This window comes from Rutilus rutilus, assembly GCF_951802725.1.
Source record: "Rutilus rutilus genome assembly, chromosome: 18".
Lineage (NCBI taxonomy): Eukaryota > Metazoa > Chordata > Actinopteri > Cypriniformes > Leuciscidae > Rutilus > Rutilus rutilus.
Window position 1 is genome coordinate 3,136,392 of NC_140231.1, and position 18,325 is coordinate 3,154,716.

General features: G+C 38.0%; 1 protein-coding gene across 2 annotated transcripts in view; it reads left to right on the forward strand.

Annotated features, from left to right (window-relative positions):
- The window catches only part of csf1rb (colony stimulating factor 1 receptor, b), a 43,636-nt gene extending 25,839 nt beyond the window's left edge, over nucleotides 1-17,797 (forward strand). The window contains exons 13-21 of one of the 2 annotated variants that reach the window (XM_084386866.1): nucleotides 1,447-1,557; nucleotides 4,065-4,227; nucleotides 5,988-6,058; nucleotides 6,141-6,247; nucleotides 6,706-6,828; nucleotides 9,572-9,683; nucleotides 9,773-9,872; nucleotides 9,957-10,062; nucleotides 17,171-17,797. In XM_084386866.1, coding sequence (XP_084242992.1) covers nucleotides 1,447-1,557; nucleotides 4,065-4,227; nucleotides 5,988-6,058; nucleotides 6,141-6,247; nucleotides 6,706-6,828; nucleotides 9,572-9,683; nucleotides 9,773-9,872; nucleotides 9,957-10,062; nucleotides 17,171-17,257 — 980 coding nt within the window. In that variant the 3' untranslated portion in view covers nucleotides 17,258-17,797. Of the gene's footprint in view, nucleotides 1-1,446; nucleotides 1,558-4,064; nucleotides 4,228-5,987; nucleotides 6,059-6,140; nucleotides 6,248-6,705; nucleotides 6,829-9,571; nucleotides 9,684-9,772; nucleotides 9,873-9,956; nucleotides 10,063-17,167 lie in introns of both variants that reach the window. The other variant, XM_084386865.1, reaches the window with a different exon arrangement.
- Nucleotides 17,798-18,325: the final 528 nt, after the last annotated feature.

The window sequence follows — 18,325 nt, forward strand, 5'->3', positions numbered from 1 at the left end:
TTGACCAGTCTAGGGGCAAAATCGAAGCAGGGGGAGGCAACTGAGAGGACTTGCAAATCTTCCACTCTATTAAGCTAAGTTAATTCCAGCGACAGAGCCACCTTGAGAGTCAGAAAGATTTCCAAGCTGACTCCAAGGGCTCAAACCAAGCCTCAATAAACCTTCCAGGGGTACATCATTTGCATTTCCCGGCAAAAATGAGTCCTTCACATAACAGTCAGTCTACATGCTTTCATAGACAAACTAGGAATACAGTGAAGGCCTGATTTTTTAAGTTTTGTTACAAGCTGCTGGCAATTAAAAAGCGATTAATACTGTACATGAAAATTCTTACATATAGCCCCTTTAAAATCAGCCATTGGGAGTGGAACTAAATGTTCACCCTGGATATATATTTTGGACTGCCAGAGAATAAGGGTTAATCCAATAACCCAATCACTCAAGACTATGGGCCCTATCTTGCACCCAGCGCAATTGACTTTGTACACCGACGCATGTTTCATTCCTATTTTGCACCCGCGCAAAGCGCGCTTTTCCCTCCACAGAAGCACGTCGCTAAACTAGGGAATGAACTTGCGCTCTCTGGGCGGTTCAGCGCAAAAAAGGAGGCGTGTTTTGGCGCAAACGTTCCCTGGTGCTATTTTACTGTTCCATAAAACAATTGCGCCACTGGCCAGAAAAAACCTAGTCTAAAGTCAGTGGCGCGTTGCGCGTTGTTCATTATGCTATTTTAAGGGCGCATGCTTGACCATAATGTATAGAGTGCACAAACGCTCATACACTGTGATTCTCTAATCTACACAGAAGCAGCAGTTTTCATTTTTGCAAATCATATTATTACAAACGATAGATAGATAGATAGATAGATAGATAGATAGATAGATAGATAGATAGATAGATAGATAATTTATTATAAATATAATAATTTATTATAAAAGCATACATCTAGCTTACACATTTACCCACATTATTATATGCCTGTTTAGCCGAAGCTAATTTGGGTGTGTTTCTCCCATCCCCAATGTCACTTCTCTCTCTTTTACGGCCGTGACGAGAGCGTTGGTCTCCTCGGCTGTGAACCGCTCTTGGCGCGCGCCTGGCAAATCCGCCGTTATAATAGCAATACGCCAAGGAAAAAGTGCGTCTGCTCTTAAAGGGAATGTGAGATGATGCTCTGATTGGTTTATTTCACGTTACGCCCAAACCACACCTATGAATAATGAAGCTACTTCAGACCAACCCCTTTTAGATTTGCGCCCGGCGCAAGAGTCATTTATCCCGCCGGGAAAATAGCAACAGCGCCGAGACCCGCCCACAAAGTTACTTGCGCTTTGCGCTTTGACACTTGCGTTTCAGATCGTTAAAATAGGGCCCTCTAGGTTTTTGTTTAGAACTTTAGAAAAAATAATTTCAATCTCTCTATTTCTGTCCCTCCACCCCAAACAGCCAGTGCCCGCTTCGAAGAGAAAGAAGCACTCATGTCCGAGCTGAAGATCCTAAATTACATTGGGCCGCATGAAAACATCGTCAATCTGCTGGGGGCATGTACTCAAGAAGGTACGTCAAAGGCATATTCTCACATTAATAAGCAGTGAAATCAGGTGAAATCAGTAAGATTATCACTATAACAAAGAAAGCACTTCTTTTCATATTTAGAAAGAAACATGAATTCATCAAATTCATTGAAAGTGACTTGTAGTGAAACATGTACTCCATTAGATCTTTGAGCCACACAATAAACTATTTAATAAAGTGAACTACAATATTTACCAATATTTTTGATTCATAGTTACACTTACTTAGTCAGTTAACTTTTTTAACAGCCATAATTAGTTAACCGATAAAGGCCGCTGTCTGCTGGGTTTGTTAAAAATAGGGCCGTAAATCTAGTCTGGGTTTCCCCCGCTGCCTTGAGCGCAGTGCGTTTTTATTCACGCTGCTAGGCAGCCTGGATACCATGGACCAGATTTTCCCCTCAAAAAGGGAACCAATCACAGAACGGGGAGGGAGCAGTAAGACGATGACGACGTCAATGCGACACACCGAAGCAGTTTGTTTATATATATGGATCCAACATGGCAGCAGACGTGAAGTTACCTTTCGATGCAGCCTTAGATAGTGTTCTAAGTAGTTTAGAACGCAAGTTTATTTCGTCTTCTTCCTCGTCGAATTTCTGTTGCTCTACGGACGTCTTCTGGTATAATTGAAACGATTGGCTATGAGCTACGTGCAGGCGCATTTGATAGACATTCGTAGCGTCCAATAAACGGCTCTGGGCATTCGTAAACCACGCCTCAAATACGAGAAAATGAACATATGGTTCCCCCAGACCATGTCTCAATAAGAAAGAGGTCTGATGTTAGACAGGCTACCGTAAATCAGCATCCAATAAGAAATACTGAAACACTTTTTTTCTATAATGCCTCTAACTAAGTGTTTTTTTTTTTTTTTTTTATATGCTGTTACTCTACAACTTATTCTTGTTTAAATGAAATTCTGACACTATAGAAAGCATGCAGTTTAAATTGTGTACATTTATTTAAAAAAAAAAAAAAAAAAAAAAAAAAATTGTATAAGCCCCATCAGCAATTTTAACCATTTTTTATTTATTTATTTTTTCAAAAAGATGGGGGAAAATATTCTATACAACAAACAAATTTGAAAAACGACAAGTTTATTTTACATGTCTGTTGAAAAACATTACATAAATACTTGACACATAGCATTATACATTTAAAATTAATTACCTAAATTTTATTTTACATTACGTAAGTAAAGAGCATTGGACCAGTGCCTTCTAAACTGGTTAATTGAATTATTTGTTGCCCATTCACATTATTAGACTTGTAAACAATGTCATTTTGAAGTTTTGTCACGTTATATGCTGGTCAAAAAGCATGATGAGGGAGATCTATTCAGATATTCTTTAATTAATAATACAAAATCACTTATAACACAGGAATACATAGGAGATTTATCTCTATAGATTTACATAAACACTAACGAGAACCAAATGAAACACAGGGCTTAAATACATAGGGAATCAAAGAGAAACAAAGCAGATGAGTGGAATTAGGAACTATGGAAACTAATTACTAACCGGGAAACTAACTAAAGGAACTCAGGCCTTGTCCACGCTAATACGTTTTTTTGAAAATGCATCTTTTTTCTCTCCTTTTTGGTCTTCCGTCCACACTGAGACGGCGTTTTTAGCTACAAAGCTTTTTGAAAACGCTCTCCAAAGTGGATCAATTTAAAAACGCTGTTTTCGTTGTAGTGTGGACTGTGAAAACGGAGGTATTTTAAAACGATGACGCAAGTTTAGTCATGTGGCACATTTTGTACCAATAGATATTCATGTTTATGTCGGTATTGTGCCTGTTATGTGCAATTCACTTTCACACAGTTGCTAAGATATGTTACTTTACACACTCTTCATATCACAGTCCTGCAAAGATGACAGAAAACTCACTCGCATTTGCTGTCCTGCGGTGAAACATGAGAGCAGTTTTAGCGTTTTAGACATTTAGACGTTTAGCATATAATGGTGAGTGAGAGCGATCTGGGAGCATATTCAGTGAACGCTGAGATATTTAGCTAAATAAAATAATCCTGTCAGAAGAATTGCGTGAGAACTTGATTATGTCTGTATCATCTCAGTGAGCTTTCATGAGGGTTTACACATGCGCTGTAAGGTGAATGTAGCGTTTTCCAACGTTTCAGTGTGGATGAGAACATTTTGGAAAACGCTAGTGTGGACGGAGAGCATTTTTTAACAAAAATGTAGTTTTCAAATCTATCCGGATTAATGTAGACGTAGCCTCAGGCATACAGGAACAGAGCAAACAGAGTGAAAATGTAACCAAAACAGAATATACACGTTACAGGTTTGTGATGCTCTGTATTTAAATTTTTCAGTATTAAACGTCATCTGTGCAATCACAATACTGGTTATAAAATATATTGAATATATATATATATATATATAAAAAAAATCAGTAGTGTATTAGTTGTAAAAAGCTCAGTGTCGGTTGATGTCTGAATTTGACTTTGATCTGATATAGGACCGATGCTGATGATCACGGAGTACTGCTGTCACGGCGACCTCCTCAACTTCTTACGTCAACGAGCAGAAACATTTGCAAACACTTTTCTTGGTCTTCAAGGTTTCCCAGAGGATTCAAACCTCTACAAGAATGTGACCGTTCAAAATAACCGTTCTGCGAGGTATGTTCATGTCAGTGTCATATAATAATGGAAGGCTTGCCTTGTACCACCACTTCTTTTTTAGCAACTGTGATCAATGCTATGTTATTACGTTTCCAAGTTTTATTAAAGCATTCTTCTTCCTACCCTGCTGGAAAAACATAAAAGCACATGAAGGTGGTCAGGCACTTTTTGTTGCAAGGTGGTTTTAGATTGATTGTCATGAGGGAATTATACCGATTTAAAACTTGTAGATATTGCTGTGACCAAGGCTACGTTCACACTGTCAGTCCAAATCCGATTATTTGTGTATCCGATCTAAAACTATTGATGTTCGCACAGTGTATCGCAACTGTTCAGATCTGATTTGTGTGTCCATGCCACTCTTTCGTTTTCTGGAATCTGCATTGGTTTCTACCCAGACAGCAACACAGTGTTGGCCCAGATCCAGCCCACATCTGGGACACATGGATTCTACACATACCAGATGTGGACCGGATCTGGGCCAACACTGTGTTGCTGTCTGGGTATGGAAATTACGTTTTGTTGGTAGGCATACAGTTCTTCACCAATTTCTAAATATGTCTCCGTTATTGTTATGGAAGCACACTCAAGAGATGGATAATGAAGTTAATAGGAGTTTATGGAGTCCCGACATCGCCCCGGAGTCTAGACTGGTGTAAGCAGGTGGGTACAGAGGTCCAGGTCGATGTCGGACTAGCAGGGGATCAGAGCCGGACGGCAGCTCAGGGGACCAGGATGATCCGGCAGCTCAGGGGACCAGGACGGAACCGGCAGCTCAGGGGACCAGGACAGAGCCGGTATTGAGCCCCACCCAAAAAAAATTATCTTGGGGAGCTCCCGGTGTCGACGGGATGGCCTCTGGACGGAGTCAGAAACTGGAGCTCACTGGACTTTAAGGCGCAGCAGCAGCCATCTTGCATGATCCATCTGGACGAGGGCTCAGGCGCGGTGGCAGCAATACTGGATGAAGGCTCAGGCGCGGCGCGGCGTGGCCATCTTGCATGATCCATCTGGAAGAGGGCTCAGGCGCAGTGGCGGCCATCTTGCACGAGGGCTCAGGCGCGGCGGCGGCCATACTGGACGAGGGCTCAGGCGTGGCGGTGGCCATCTTGAGACGAGGCTCTGGAACAGCGGAGGCCATCTTGGGACGAGGCTCTAGAACGGCGGAGGCCATCTTGGGACGAGGCTTTGGAACAGCGGAGGCCATCTTGGGACGAGACTCTGGAAGGGAGGTCTCGGCGGGACGAGAGTCTGGAAGGGAGGCGGCCATGACGGATAGGGAATCTGAATCTGCTTCTCCTATGGTGTAAGACAATCCACAGGATGTTGTCGATGTATTCCCTCAAGGAACACATGGTGGCAATAGATGGAAAATGCCTGAAGAGTGGATCGTCCAGACCCATCCAAAAACAGGATTTGAGGGTTGGCTCTTTCCAGGACACCTGGTGAACGAGGTGGAGGAATTCCCCTATGTAAGTTTCAATCTGGCGGTGGTCCTGGGAGATGGCAAGAAGCAGATCGACCGGGTCTGGGGGACTGAGGAGGATGCCCATATTGTTGTCTGTCGGTAATAGGTCCGGTCTTCTGTTACGGAAGCAGACTCTTCATGTGAATTCTGGCCATTCACACTAACTAAATCTGATTGGATTTCAATTGGGTATGCACAAATAATCGGATTTGGACTGTGAACATAGTCTAAATGTGCTGTGGCTGTGGTGTCTCTTCTATTGTCAAACATGTACACCTTTCTCTTTAAGGAACACTTGTCATGGCTCAGAGAGCTTTAACGACGCACAATCAACACAGATGTCAAAAGACCTTTGTCAGGGTAAAGTAATAAAGTAAAGCAGACCAAATGTTCTGTAATGGGAAAAATTGGGTATCCTTATCATTTTGGACTTTTCCAACAGAATCTTGCAATGAAGGAGGGGAGGACGTGTGGTCATTGGATAGTATTGATTTGCTGAAGTTCTCCTTTCAAGTGGCACAGGGAATGGAATTCCTAGCCTCCAAAAATGTAATATTTCTCAGTTATATGTTTCATATATGTGTGTGAAAATTGTAGCTAATATGGAAGATTTTTTTTTGTAAACATCCCTGCTGAACAGGTACTGGGGCTGCTGAGCTACAAAATAACAAAAAAAGTAGCATATAAAATCAGATCTGAGGGCAAAATGGGGAACTGATATGAGGAAGTTCTATGCACTACTTATAATGCATGCTTTTATAAGATTTTTTGTTGTTGTTGTTGCCATTTTGGGAATGTGACAGGCACAGTCAAATTTGACTTTTAATATAGAAAAGAGTTGAACAAAAGTGATTGTCATGGAACTAAGTAATATACAGTGCAGAATTTTAATTCTTGAACTATTTCTTTATAGATGCCAAACCGCACAGTAAGACTAATTATGTGAGAGATTATGTAATTTTTTTTTTTTTGGTACACTGTAATTTTATAATGCTGTTTATGATCAGTGTATTCACAGAGATTTGGCTGCACGGAACATTCTTGTGTCTGACCGCAACATTGTGAAGATCTGTGATTTTGGCCTTGCTCGAGACATCATGAATGACATGAATTATGTAGTGAAAGGAAATGTAAGTTCTTTTTTTCTTTTATTATGAACAATTCAGCATTTTGGGGCCAGATTTCTAACAGCTTGCTCCAGCACAAATCCTCTTTTGGCATTAAAAATTAGCGCTGAAAAGGCGTGAACAGGGTTATTTTTGTGGCTGACCTTATTGCAAATGCATTTGTTGGAGTTTCCCTTTCAGACAGAAAATGTATGTGAGGAGAGTATTTAAACGAATCATGCAAGGTTATTTACTAAGGTTTGCGCTTGTCAATTTGTGCCATTATTTAAAGTCCCCCTGTAGTCAAGTCAAGTCAAGTCATCTTCATTTATATAGCGCTTTTAACAATGTAGATTGTCTCAAAGCAGCTTCACAGAGATAAATGTATAATATAACGTAAGATTGTTTTGGCTTTATAGCGGTTCTTTAATAAAGTTATTTTCCAGCTAAAGTTAGTTTTGATTGATTCGCTTCCGTCGCAACGATCATTTGTTTTTAAATTAGGGCCGCCAAGACGACACCATTCTCTCTACACAGACTTTAAACGCGAACCTGTGAGAAACGCTGATGGCGTTCAGATGCGCATTAAGAACGGGTTCTATAGTTATGTGCGTTTGAATATATGTGTGCAGGTTTGGAATTCCCTACAAACCAAACCTAAACAAATTACTGGTGTTTCCTTATAGTTTTGATTCAGAATTTTATTTTATTTTATCAATTCGGGGTAGATGCGCAAATTGAGTTTTCCCGACGACGCGTTATCTGTAGAGTGGGAAAGGGATCCTCCATAGGGAGAGACTAGTTGGCCCTTCAGCACTGCATTGACATCGGGTCCAGGCGAAGGTCCTTCATCAGATCTGGAAACGGCCTGGATCCGGCAGGCTGCGGGAAAACCTTGGGATAAACAAAGACACTAAAATTAGCGTAGATGCCATTCTTCTCATGATGTAACAAGTACATCAGGATTTATGGGAAGTGTTCCCGGTTCCAGCTGACCTAATCTATGCAGCCTAATATTGAATTATAGAAGTCTATAATGTATTATGTGAACGCTATGTCAAAGAGATGTGTCTTTAATCTAGATTTGAACTGACAGAGTGTGTCTGCTTCCCGGACAATGGTAGGAAGGCTGTTCCAAAGTTTTGGTGCTAAATAGGAAAAGGATCTACCGCCAGCAGTCGATTTAGATATTCTAGGTATTATCAACTGGCCGGAATTTTGAGATCGCAATAGACGTGAAGGAGTATAATGCGTTAAGAGCTCGCTCAAGTACCGCGGAGCTAAACCATTTAGTGCTTTGTAAGTAATCAGCAATATTTTAAAATTGATGCGATGTTTAATAGGGAGCCAGTGCAGTTTTGACAGAACCGGGCTAATATGGTCATACTTCCTGGTTCTGGTAAGAACTCGAGCTGCTGCGTTTTGGACCAGCTGTAGTTTGTTTATTAAGCGTGCAGGGCAACCACCCAGTAGAGCATTACAATAATCTAGCCTTGAGGTCATGAACGCATGGACTAATTGTTCCGAGTAGTCAATAATTGTATCCCTTAAAACTTTGATCAGCAAAATTACATATTTAAAAGTTTTTTCCTTGGAAAAAAAACAAAAACGTCATGCCTTGAAACAGCTTGAATGTAACTCGACACCCTTGCCTCATTTAGTATATGCAAATAAGCCCCGCCTCCACTCACTCACTCAGAGATCCACTCATTGACGATCACACATTGATCTGATTGGGTACAAGGTAGTTTGTGACGTCAGAAACACCAGCGATTTCAAAGCGTGTTTTTGAGACTGTCTTTGGTTCACTGCAGTTTTAAGGAGAAAATACTCAGCAATGCTGTCGACTTATGAATTTACTTTGACTTATTTGGACTTTAAAGCCCAAAAAAAGCATGTCTAAAGTCGTTATTTTTGTTTGTTTTTTGCGCACAAAAAGTATTCTCGTCGCTTGATAAACTTAAGGTTGAGCCATTGTAGTCACTTGGACTATATTAACGATGTCTTTAATACATTTTCTGGGCCAGCAAGTTTCAGTCCCTTAGAAGCCTATGGAGGAGTGATCCAGCTCTCAGATTTAATCAAAAGATGAACGAAGGTCTTACGGGGTTGGAACAACATGAGGGAGAGTAATTACTGACAGAATTTTCATTTTTTGGTGAACTAACCCTTTAAGATCTGCACAAAGGTTTCAGCTAACCATTCCTAAGTCTTGACTTAAATCAAAAGGAGACAGGGCCTTCTCTGTTGCAGCTCCTTGTTCATGGAACAGTTTACCCCTCCATGTTAGATCTTGTGCCACCCTTGATGCATTTAAAACATATTTAAAGACTCATCTCTTCTCTCTTGCATTTGATTGTCATTAAAAGTTTTGTAATTGTTTTATACTTTGTTTTCTAATCTTAGATTATATGTGCTGGGCTGTATGTAAAGCACTTTGGCTAACGTGTGTTGTTTTTAAATGTGCTATATAAATAAATGTGATTGATTGATTGAACTGAACTGAGCTTGACGATGACATCACTGTTTTCTCCAGAGCGGCCATATATATAAATGAACTAAATTAATAACTTTTTTACAACTAAAGTGAACCATCACTGAACTTACTTAAGCTTGACTATGACGCTATTTTCTTCTAGAAACAAACTTTGTTGCAATATTTTCCTGTTATCTCTGTAAAGCTGCTTTGAAACGATCTGTATTGTAAAAAGCGCTATATAAATAAAGGTGACTTGACTTCTTACACTCTGTCTGACTGGTTCTACAGGCTCGGCTGCCAGTAAAATGGATGTCACCTGAAAGCATTTTTGAATGTCTTTACACAGTACAGAGTGATGTCTGGTCATATGGCGTCCTTTTGTGGGAGATATTTTCCTTGGGTAAGTGAATTTACTTGTTCATACCTATTAAAATGTTCATTTCATGAAGGTATTTTCTTGGTATTATGGCGCTTTTTTTCTGTTTTTAGGTATGAGTCCTTACCCTAATGTTGTGATTGATGCACAATTCTATAAGATGATTAAAGATGGTTATCACATGCCACAACCAGATTTTGCCCCTCATGAAATGTGAGTTTATAAGCATTTGAAAAGTTTTAGAAAAGACACAATAAATACTAAGCAAAGCTCTATAAGTGACTTGATCTTCTGTAGGTACACAATGATGAAAATGTGCTGGAGTCTGGAGCCAACTCTGCGTCCCACCTTTGCCAACATCAGAGAATTTATTGCAAAGTTGCTGCCAAAGCAGTCCAGCCAGGTGAGGCGTCAAAGCACATTGTTAGAACAAGTTCCTCTGGTGTAAAAGCAAACAAAATATAGCCATGTTTCTTGTATTTATCATTTTCTATTTTGACACAGTGTAGTCTCCTGGCTAACAGAGAACGTCCTCAAAACTTTGGCTAACATTCTGGCAAGGTTCTCTCAAGGTTATAAACAAAGTAATGTTAATAGAACGTTTGTTGAAAGTTATTTAAAGGGGAACTCTCGCCAAAATGCAACCTAGGCTCTTTTTGTTAATCTACCCGAGGCAAACTTTCATTTAAAAGCATAATTAGGATGGAAACGCCACTTTTAAGTTTGACCGTATTTTCGTTTTCGGTCAAAATGCCTTGTGAATGGGGCACGACTATGATAGCATCAAAATCGCTAGTTTTAAAACACTAATGCGGCTCGACACAACATGAAACTGTGCTGGAAGTATCACCAGAGACTCTACACATGAACTCCAGCACTGAGAACATTGTTTGTGTTCACAGAGTTTACTAAAAAGAAAGATTTTGAACAACTCACTGTGTTTCCGTCCGCCGGCATTTTGACAGTGAAAAATAGTCGATCTCCGAATGCGAATGAACCGACTCTGAATTTTATTAGTGCTTCTTATATGAGGATCCTTTTTCAAATACAAGGCCAATATTGATTTTCACTAACGAGAAAACAACTAATTATCTGTGAATTTATAGTGAACTAAGCTTTAGGAGCTTTCCACCTTTACTCTCCTCCCTGTTACGGTGCATTCGGAGATCGGCTATTTTTGACTGACAAAATGCCGGTGGACGGAAACACAGTGAGTTGTTCAAAATCTTTCTTTTTAGTAAACTCTGTGTACACACACACTGTTCTCAATACTGGAGTTCATGTGTAGAGCCCCTGGTGATACTTCCTGTACGATCACACCGCCGCCGGCGAGAGCGGCAAAATTCGCTCTCGCCGCCCTGCCACCAACGCCGTAGAAAGATTTGGGGATGCTCTGACGTAGATTAGACTGCGTGATTTTTTAAAAACTTTATTTAAAGGGGCCGCAAAGCAAATAAGAACTGAACATAAATCAGTATCCTATTTTGTGCAGAGTGGTCTCACGTAGGGTATAAGTTAACCTAATGAAATCTTTTAAATGTGAAAGTAACAAAATGACAGATGGAAAGACCTTAACAATTAGTTATTTTGCTAACGAAAATAAAAAGAATCCATTTGTGTGTTCTGGCTTTTGTGTTCATGAGTCTAATTTCAACATGCAGATAATAGGATGTTTAATAGACTTGGTATTTAATTAACATTGATTTGTGTGCAATCTACATTACAATAACTGTCCTGGTTGTAGCTGCAATTGGTCAAAATCATTATTATTTTGAGCAAATGAATTGCATTGCCGCTGAAAAAACAAGCGTTTTTAGTTCAAACAAGTTCTAGCGCGAAAATGTTGCCTATAAATAGTTTTGCTTTCCATTTTGCTTAGGAACTAATGCGGTCGGAACCAAAGTTTACAGGATTGTGTTTTCTTGTATCCTCTCAGGCGGAGGACTTCTACATTCCGATTGGTTGCCGCCGAACCGTGTCATAGCTTATTACCATAAAGTTGACTTGATTTCAACTCTTCTCGCCGCTCTCGCCGTCCAAGACGCGCCGCGCCGCCCTCGCCGGAGCTCGCCGCCGGCTCTCATTGAAAATGAATGGCTTCCGGCCACTTTGACGCTCTCGCCACCGGCGGTGTGAACGCACAGTTCGAGTAAAGTTTCATGTTGTGTCGAAAAAGCCTTCTTAGTGTTTTAAAAATAGTGATTTTTGATGCTATCATAAAAGTGCCCCATTCACTCCCATTCACAAGGCATTTAACCTAAAACAAAAATACGGTCAAACTTAAAAGTGGCGTTTCCATTTTAATTATGCTTTTACATGAAAGTTTGCCTCGGGTAGATTAACAAAAAGACCCTAGGTTGCATTTTTGCGAGAGTTCCCCTTTAAGTTCACATAGGGTTAACTTAAAAATGTAACTTACACTCTAAAAAAAGTTGTTAAGATTGTTTCAACCCAAATTTGGGTCAAATATGGACAAACCCAGCCTGTGTCCTGGTTTTCCTGGTGGCTAGTTCCTAAAACTACGCTAAAAGACTAACTAATGACCCTCAACTAATGTGCCTACCAAGGTGAATGGGACTTTGAAGCAACCAAAAGAAATAATGTCAGGAGATCAGAAGAATGCTTTTTTTTATTAATTTGTAGTTTGTTTACACTACAGCATGATCAAAATGAAGGTAAAAGTATTGAGCACACTGATCTATGCACAGACTTGAACAGTCACGCACCTTTGTGCCATTCCTGGACACTTTCTGTTCAACTGTAGACACAAGTAAACCAAAACTGACGTCTCCAAGGTGTTTGCTACTTCTTTTGCCATGCGCTCAAGAAAACACTGGCCCACTATCAGTATTCAGTTATAGTGCTCATCTTCACCATGTTCATGTAGAATATCAGTCCAGTGTATTGATCAGATTGTTGGTGTTGGTACAGAGATCTCAGAGAAAAACTGTTTGAATTTGGTCACTGAAAAAAATATATATATATTTGAGAAATCAGGAGCAAATATGTTATTACATTTACGATTACGGTAACACTTTACATTAAAGGTTCCCTTTGTAAAGGGATTATAAAGATGTATATTAATAACTAATAACATATACAAATGCATTATAAATCAGTGATAAGCAGTTATAACTGCATGAATAAAAAGGGTGACTTTAAAACAATACCTGCCATATAGCGAGCGATTGTTAACTCACGTGTTATAAATGCTTAATAAATATATTTATTTATACTTCGGGCCAGATTTACTAACAGCTTGAGCCAGCGGAAGCCTTCTTTTGCCGTTAAAAAACTACTGTCAGGATTTACCAAAGACACGCAGTGAAGAATTAGCGCTGAAAGGCTTTTTTTTGGCTGATCTTATTGCATATGCATTTGTCTGAGTTTCTCTTTCAGGTGCAAAATTTATGTGAGGAGAGTATTTCAATTAATCATGCAAGGTGATTTAGTAAGGTTTGCGCTCATCAATGTTCTGGTGTTTGCACCATTATTTACCGCCCCAAAAAGAAATGACCCGACTGTTCTTTAATGCGCGTGTCATCAGTCGATCACACACAGAACTTCTCCACTGTTTTGAAGTTGCGCTCTCACCCTGTTTAGTAAATCTGGCCCTTATTACACTCAAAACCAGATTCCTGTTTTATTTCATGATGCAGCAAAAATAGTGAGACTTATAGTGAGACTGAAGGGTGTTGTATTTGTGGGTTTCTCAGAAATATCTCATGACTCATGTCACTTTTTTTATTATTATGTTGCTTACCAGAAACCACTCTGTGTCTTACACACGATACTCCACAAAAAGGTTGTGATTCCTAACCACAGCAATATATATATATATATATATATATATATATATATATATATATACATAATTATTGTTGTGTTCTTATCTTTTTAAAGTAAAGTTTGAGACTTTCATCTTGATAAACAAAAGGAATCCTTTTTTATATATTGCTGTACAAGCATTTATAAAGGAGATTTAAAGGCTCAGTTAAATATTTCTATGTTCTGTATCACTGTGTTGTGTTTGTTTCCTTTTTCTGTTTAGAAGATAAATGAGCCTTTAAATCTCCTTTATAAATGCTTTTCAAGGCATAACTAGTCCTCACTTTAGATGAGCTCACACAAATAGTTCACTGACCACTACTAAATGCTTTATAACTACCTGCATCTACTACATTTACTTACACTTAAGTGATCTTATGAACCACTGACAACTCCTAAATAACTGCTTTGTAAATAATGCTATACTTCATTTAGAAATGATAAATTGATTATTAATAAAGTATGAAAATACAGTTATTAAACACATTATAGATATGCTTCTAAATCAATAATAAAGCATTTATAGCTGTATTCATAAACTGCTTATTAACGTCTATTAATGCTTTATAAATGATGAATTACCCAGCACGGCACCTTGATATCAATTTGACATCAAAAGTTAGTCAAGACTTGATCAAGATACTGCATATCATTTTAAGGTCAGTTTGAAAGGCAATGTCTTCCAGTGGTAATTAGGTGAAAAGAGAAAGTTAATTCCCACACTGAAATTGGTTTATGTATATGCAGGTCAGTATGTTTGACATTCAGTTTACATCAACTCAATGTCATGGATTGGTTTTGACGTCAATTTGATTTGCATATTTGACGTTGATTTTGACATCAATTTGATGTCTTTTCAACATCAATTGCCCACTGATTAATAGCGTGCAGTTATTATAAAGTGTTACTGAAAAGTCATAGCACACCTCTCCAATAAAGCGGTCGATTTGACACCTCATTCATGAGTCTGCGACAAGCGGTGCGGGAGGAGTAGCGTGCCGAACTTTAAGTATGAGCAATAACAGTAGTGCCTTGCCTTTGGAAGTCCAACTTAATGTAAAGTGGCATATTGATATATTCATATTTCTGTCACCAAATATATAGGCATAATCTGCCTATATATTTAATATTTCAATATGTTTCACTCAGTTTCACACATTTCAGTCTGGCAACATAGTTTGGCAAAAGCCCAACTAGTAAAATGTGTTCAAGTTTGTGTAAAAATGAACTAATGTAAGAATAAATGAATTACTCGTCAGAAATGATATCCTCCTCTGGATCAGGCTGCACATCGCATTATTCTCCTGAGGTGAAGCTTAACCGTAACTGCTTTCTCACCTCTCCGATGTCTTTCTTTAGCATTACATAAATGTTCTTTGAAAAACATATGGCAATTGCTGAAAGAGGAAACATTTCGATTGCCAAAGGAAACACTAATCAGCATAATGGTGACTTCAAATGACATTTTCAACATATTCAATAAAACATCAACTCTGACTAGAGCTAAACATCTGTTCATTCAAATAAAGAAGAACTTAGAACTTTAGACATGAAATAAATAAAAGTGTATTGTAATGGAGGTGGAGATGGTAATGCTGTTTTGCAGTTGTTTAATCATCATCTGAGAGATTTAATGTGTTCTTTTATGTGCAGTCGACTGTTCCTCTGTGATTCTGCTTGTTAACAGCAGGTGTTCATCAGTAATGGTCAATCATAACTTAATTATCTCAGTTGTTTCAGTGTTACTTTGTACACTCTGTAGATTGGACCCATATAGACATCGAATAGTGTTAATTTAACACTAAGGATTTTGCTATGTATCACGTCACTAAAACATTCTCCATGGGATTTATGCTGCCTTCATGTGCTGTTGGAAATCTCCTGCTTCCCACTTCCGAAGTCGTGATTACGAGCTCATCGCGTTTAAATGCTTCGTTGTCATTAAGAACATGAATCGTGGAGGACACCATGCCTATTTATTGGGAAAATCTTATTAAAACCAAAATTATATTTAGCATCCCATTCATTGAAAACCATTTAAACATTCATTACGATATCTAGATATCTCCACCCAGGAGTGTTTTGCTTTCTTCTTGTGGAACATAAGATTCAAGTTAAATGTTAAATGACAACTGTTTTCCAAAGTTCCCCCATGTGGCTGTGTTTAACACACAGTATCATGCTGGTTTCTCATGAGGACTCGAAGGTCACACACAGTCAACAGAGGTTTCCAGCCCTGCCCTTCCCCTTTGCATTTTACAAAAAGTGGCACACAAATTGCAAAACTCCGTAATTACATAAATTATTTTGGTCCTCTTAAAAAGAACTGAATGTGCTTACTACACAAAAAAAATAATTAATTAATACAACCCTAAAAATGATTATTAACATTTTGGGACTCATCCACAGCACACAAGCAGAGGATTTCAGAGCACGTTAACTGTCCCACTGAATTACTTTAACAATTGTTTTACCAAGAGGCTCATAAACAAACAAGAGGTATAGGAGAGGACTCTGCTAACTTAGATCGGTAAGATTTTTAATGTTTTTAAAAGAAGTCTCTTCTGCTCACCAAGGCTGCATTTATTTGATTAAAAATCAAATCAAAAACAGTAATATTGTACAATTTTATTACAATTTAAAACAGCTGTTTTGTGAATATACAGTAAAGTGTAATTTATTCCTGTGATCAAAGCTGAATTTTCAGCATTATTACTCCAGTCTTCAGTGTCACATGATCCTTCACAAATCACTCTAATATGATGATTTGATGATCAAGAAACATTTATGATTATTATCAGTGTTGAAAACAGTTTTTTACATTTTTATTTCAGGATTATTTGATGAATAGAAAGTTCAAAAGAGCAGCATTATCTGAAATCTAAAGCTTTTGTAACATTAAACACTACCGGTCAAAAGTTTGGGGTCAGTACGATTTTTTTGGGGGGGGAAAGAAATAAAATAAATCAATACTTTTATTCATCAAGGACGAGTTAAACTGATCAAAAGTTACAGTAAAGACATTTATAATGTTAGAAAATATTCTATTTTAAATAAATGCTGTTCTTTTGAACTTTCTATTCATAAAAAAAATACTGATTCTTTTACACACAAATGTTTTCAACACTGATAATAATCATAAATGTTTCTTGAGCATCAAATCATCATATTAGAGTGATTTCTGAAGGATCATGTGACACTGAAGACTGGAGTAATGATGCTGAAAATACAGCTTTGATCACAGGAATAAATTACAGTTTAAAATATATTAAAATAGAAAACAGTTTTTTTTAAATTGTCATAATATCTCACAATATTACTGTTTTTTGTTTGTTTTTGTTTTATCAAATAAATGCAGCCTTGGTGAGCAGAAGAGACTTCTTTTAAAAACATTAAAAATCTTACAAATCTAAAACTTTTGACCAGTAGTGTACATATATATGTGTGTGTGTGTGTGTGTGTGTGTGTGTGTGTGTGTGTGTGTGTGTGTGTGTGTGTGTGTGTAACGGCACAGAGGCAGTCTGCATACACTTTACTGGAAGACTTAAATTGGTTGCATTGCATATCCCTCTGGGCCTCTAAGGTTTGTGGCTGCAGCCATACAACAATAGCAATACATATTTAGCAGCAACACATAATTCAAGTGTAATATTTAGGAAGTAAAAGCTTCTCTTCTTCAGCAGAATGATTCCCTGTATCCAGAGTTGCAGAGGCTCCTGACGGGTTCCCACGACGAGGCCCAGCCTTTAATGAGGAACAGTCTGACCTAACTGTATATGCTCCAGCTTTCCATATCGAGAACTAGAGCTAACAAGACAAGTCATATTTCTATATACTGCTTTTTGTGTTTACATTTATAACAATGTAATATCATGCTACATGATTTTGTGATTCCTTTATAGCAGATCATTTAGTATTTTACTTTTTGAAACCCATGGCAGCTAACACTTTATCAAACATCTTTCCCACTTCTGTTTGCAAATATGTTTATTATTTCTTTGTGACATTTATTTATCTTTTTATTTTGTTCATTTTATTTTAGCTTTTTGTCACTGATTAAAATTGATATCTGTAAAATTGTAAAAAGTAAGTACCATATCATTTTATTTGTCTTTCAAACCGTAAATACATACTGTATCATACACTTTTAAGCCTTTCAGAACAAATTTGGGGGAAAAAAAATATGCGTGGCACAATTATTGGCACTCTTGGAAATTAAAAAAAAAGTTACAGTTTTTACAGAGTAAAGTATATTCCTTTTCATATTGTACATTAACTTCATCTGAGGGATTAAAGGATTAGTTCACCCCAAAATGAAAATTTCTTAATAATTCACTCACCCCAATGCCATCCAAGATATCCATGTCTTTCTTTCCTCAGTGGGAGAGAAATTATGTTTTTTGAGGAAAATATTTCTGGATTTCAATTTTTTGTAATAATTTATAGACTTTTTACCTTCAATAGTTCGGATTGAGTTGATCAACAAACGGACAGGGAACTACGTCATCACGTTGAAGGTCACGCCGGCGCCGGCAGAAGTACCGCCCCACTGTTTATAATGCGACCGTACGTAGGAGGATAGTTCAAATAGTATTGTTTGCTATTATATATAGTAATAGTATTCAGTGAATATGAATATGAATAGTATATGAATAACATTCTGATAAATATGAATAGTAGTTCAAATAGTATTGCCGGCGCGATCTTTCAACGTGATGACGTAGTTCCCTGTCCGTTTGTTGATCAGCTCAATCCGAACTATTGAAGGTAAAAAGTCAATAAATTATTATTTTTTTTTTTTTAAATGACCCATCGTTTCGCTAGATAACAACCTCTTC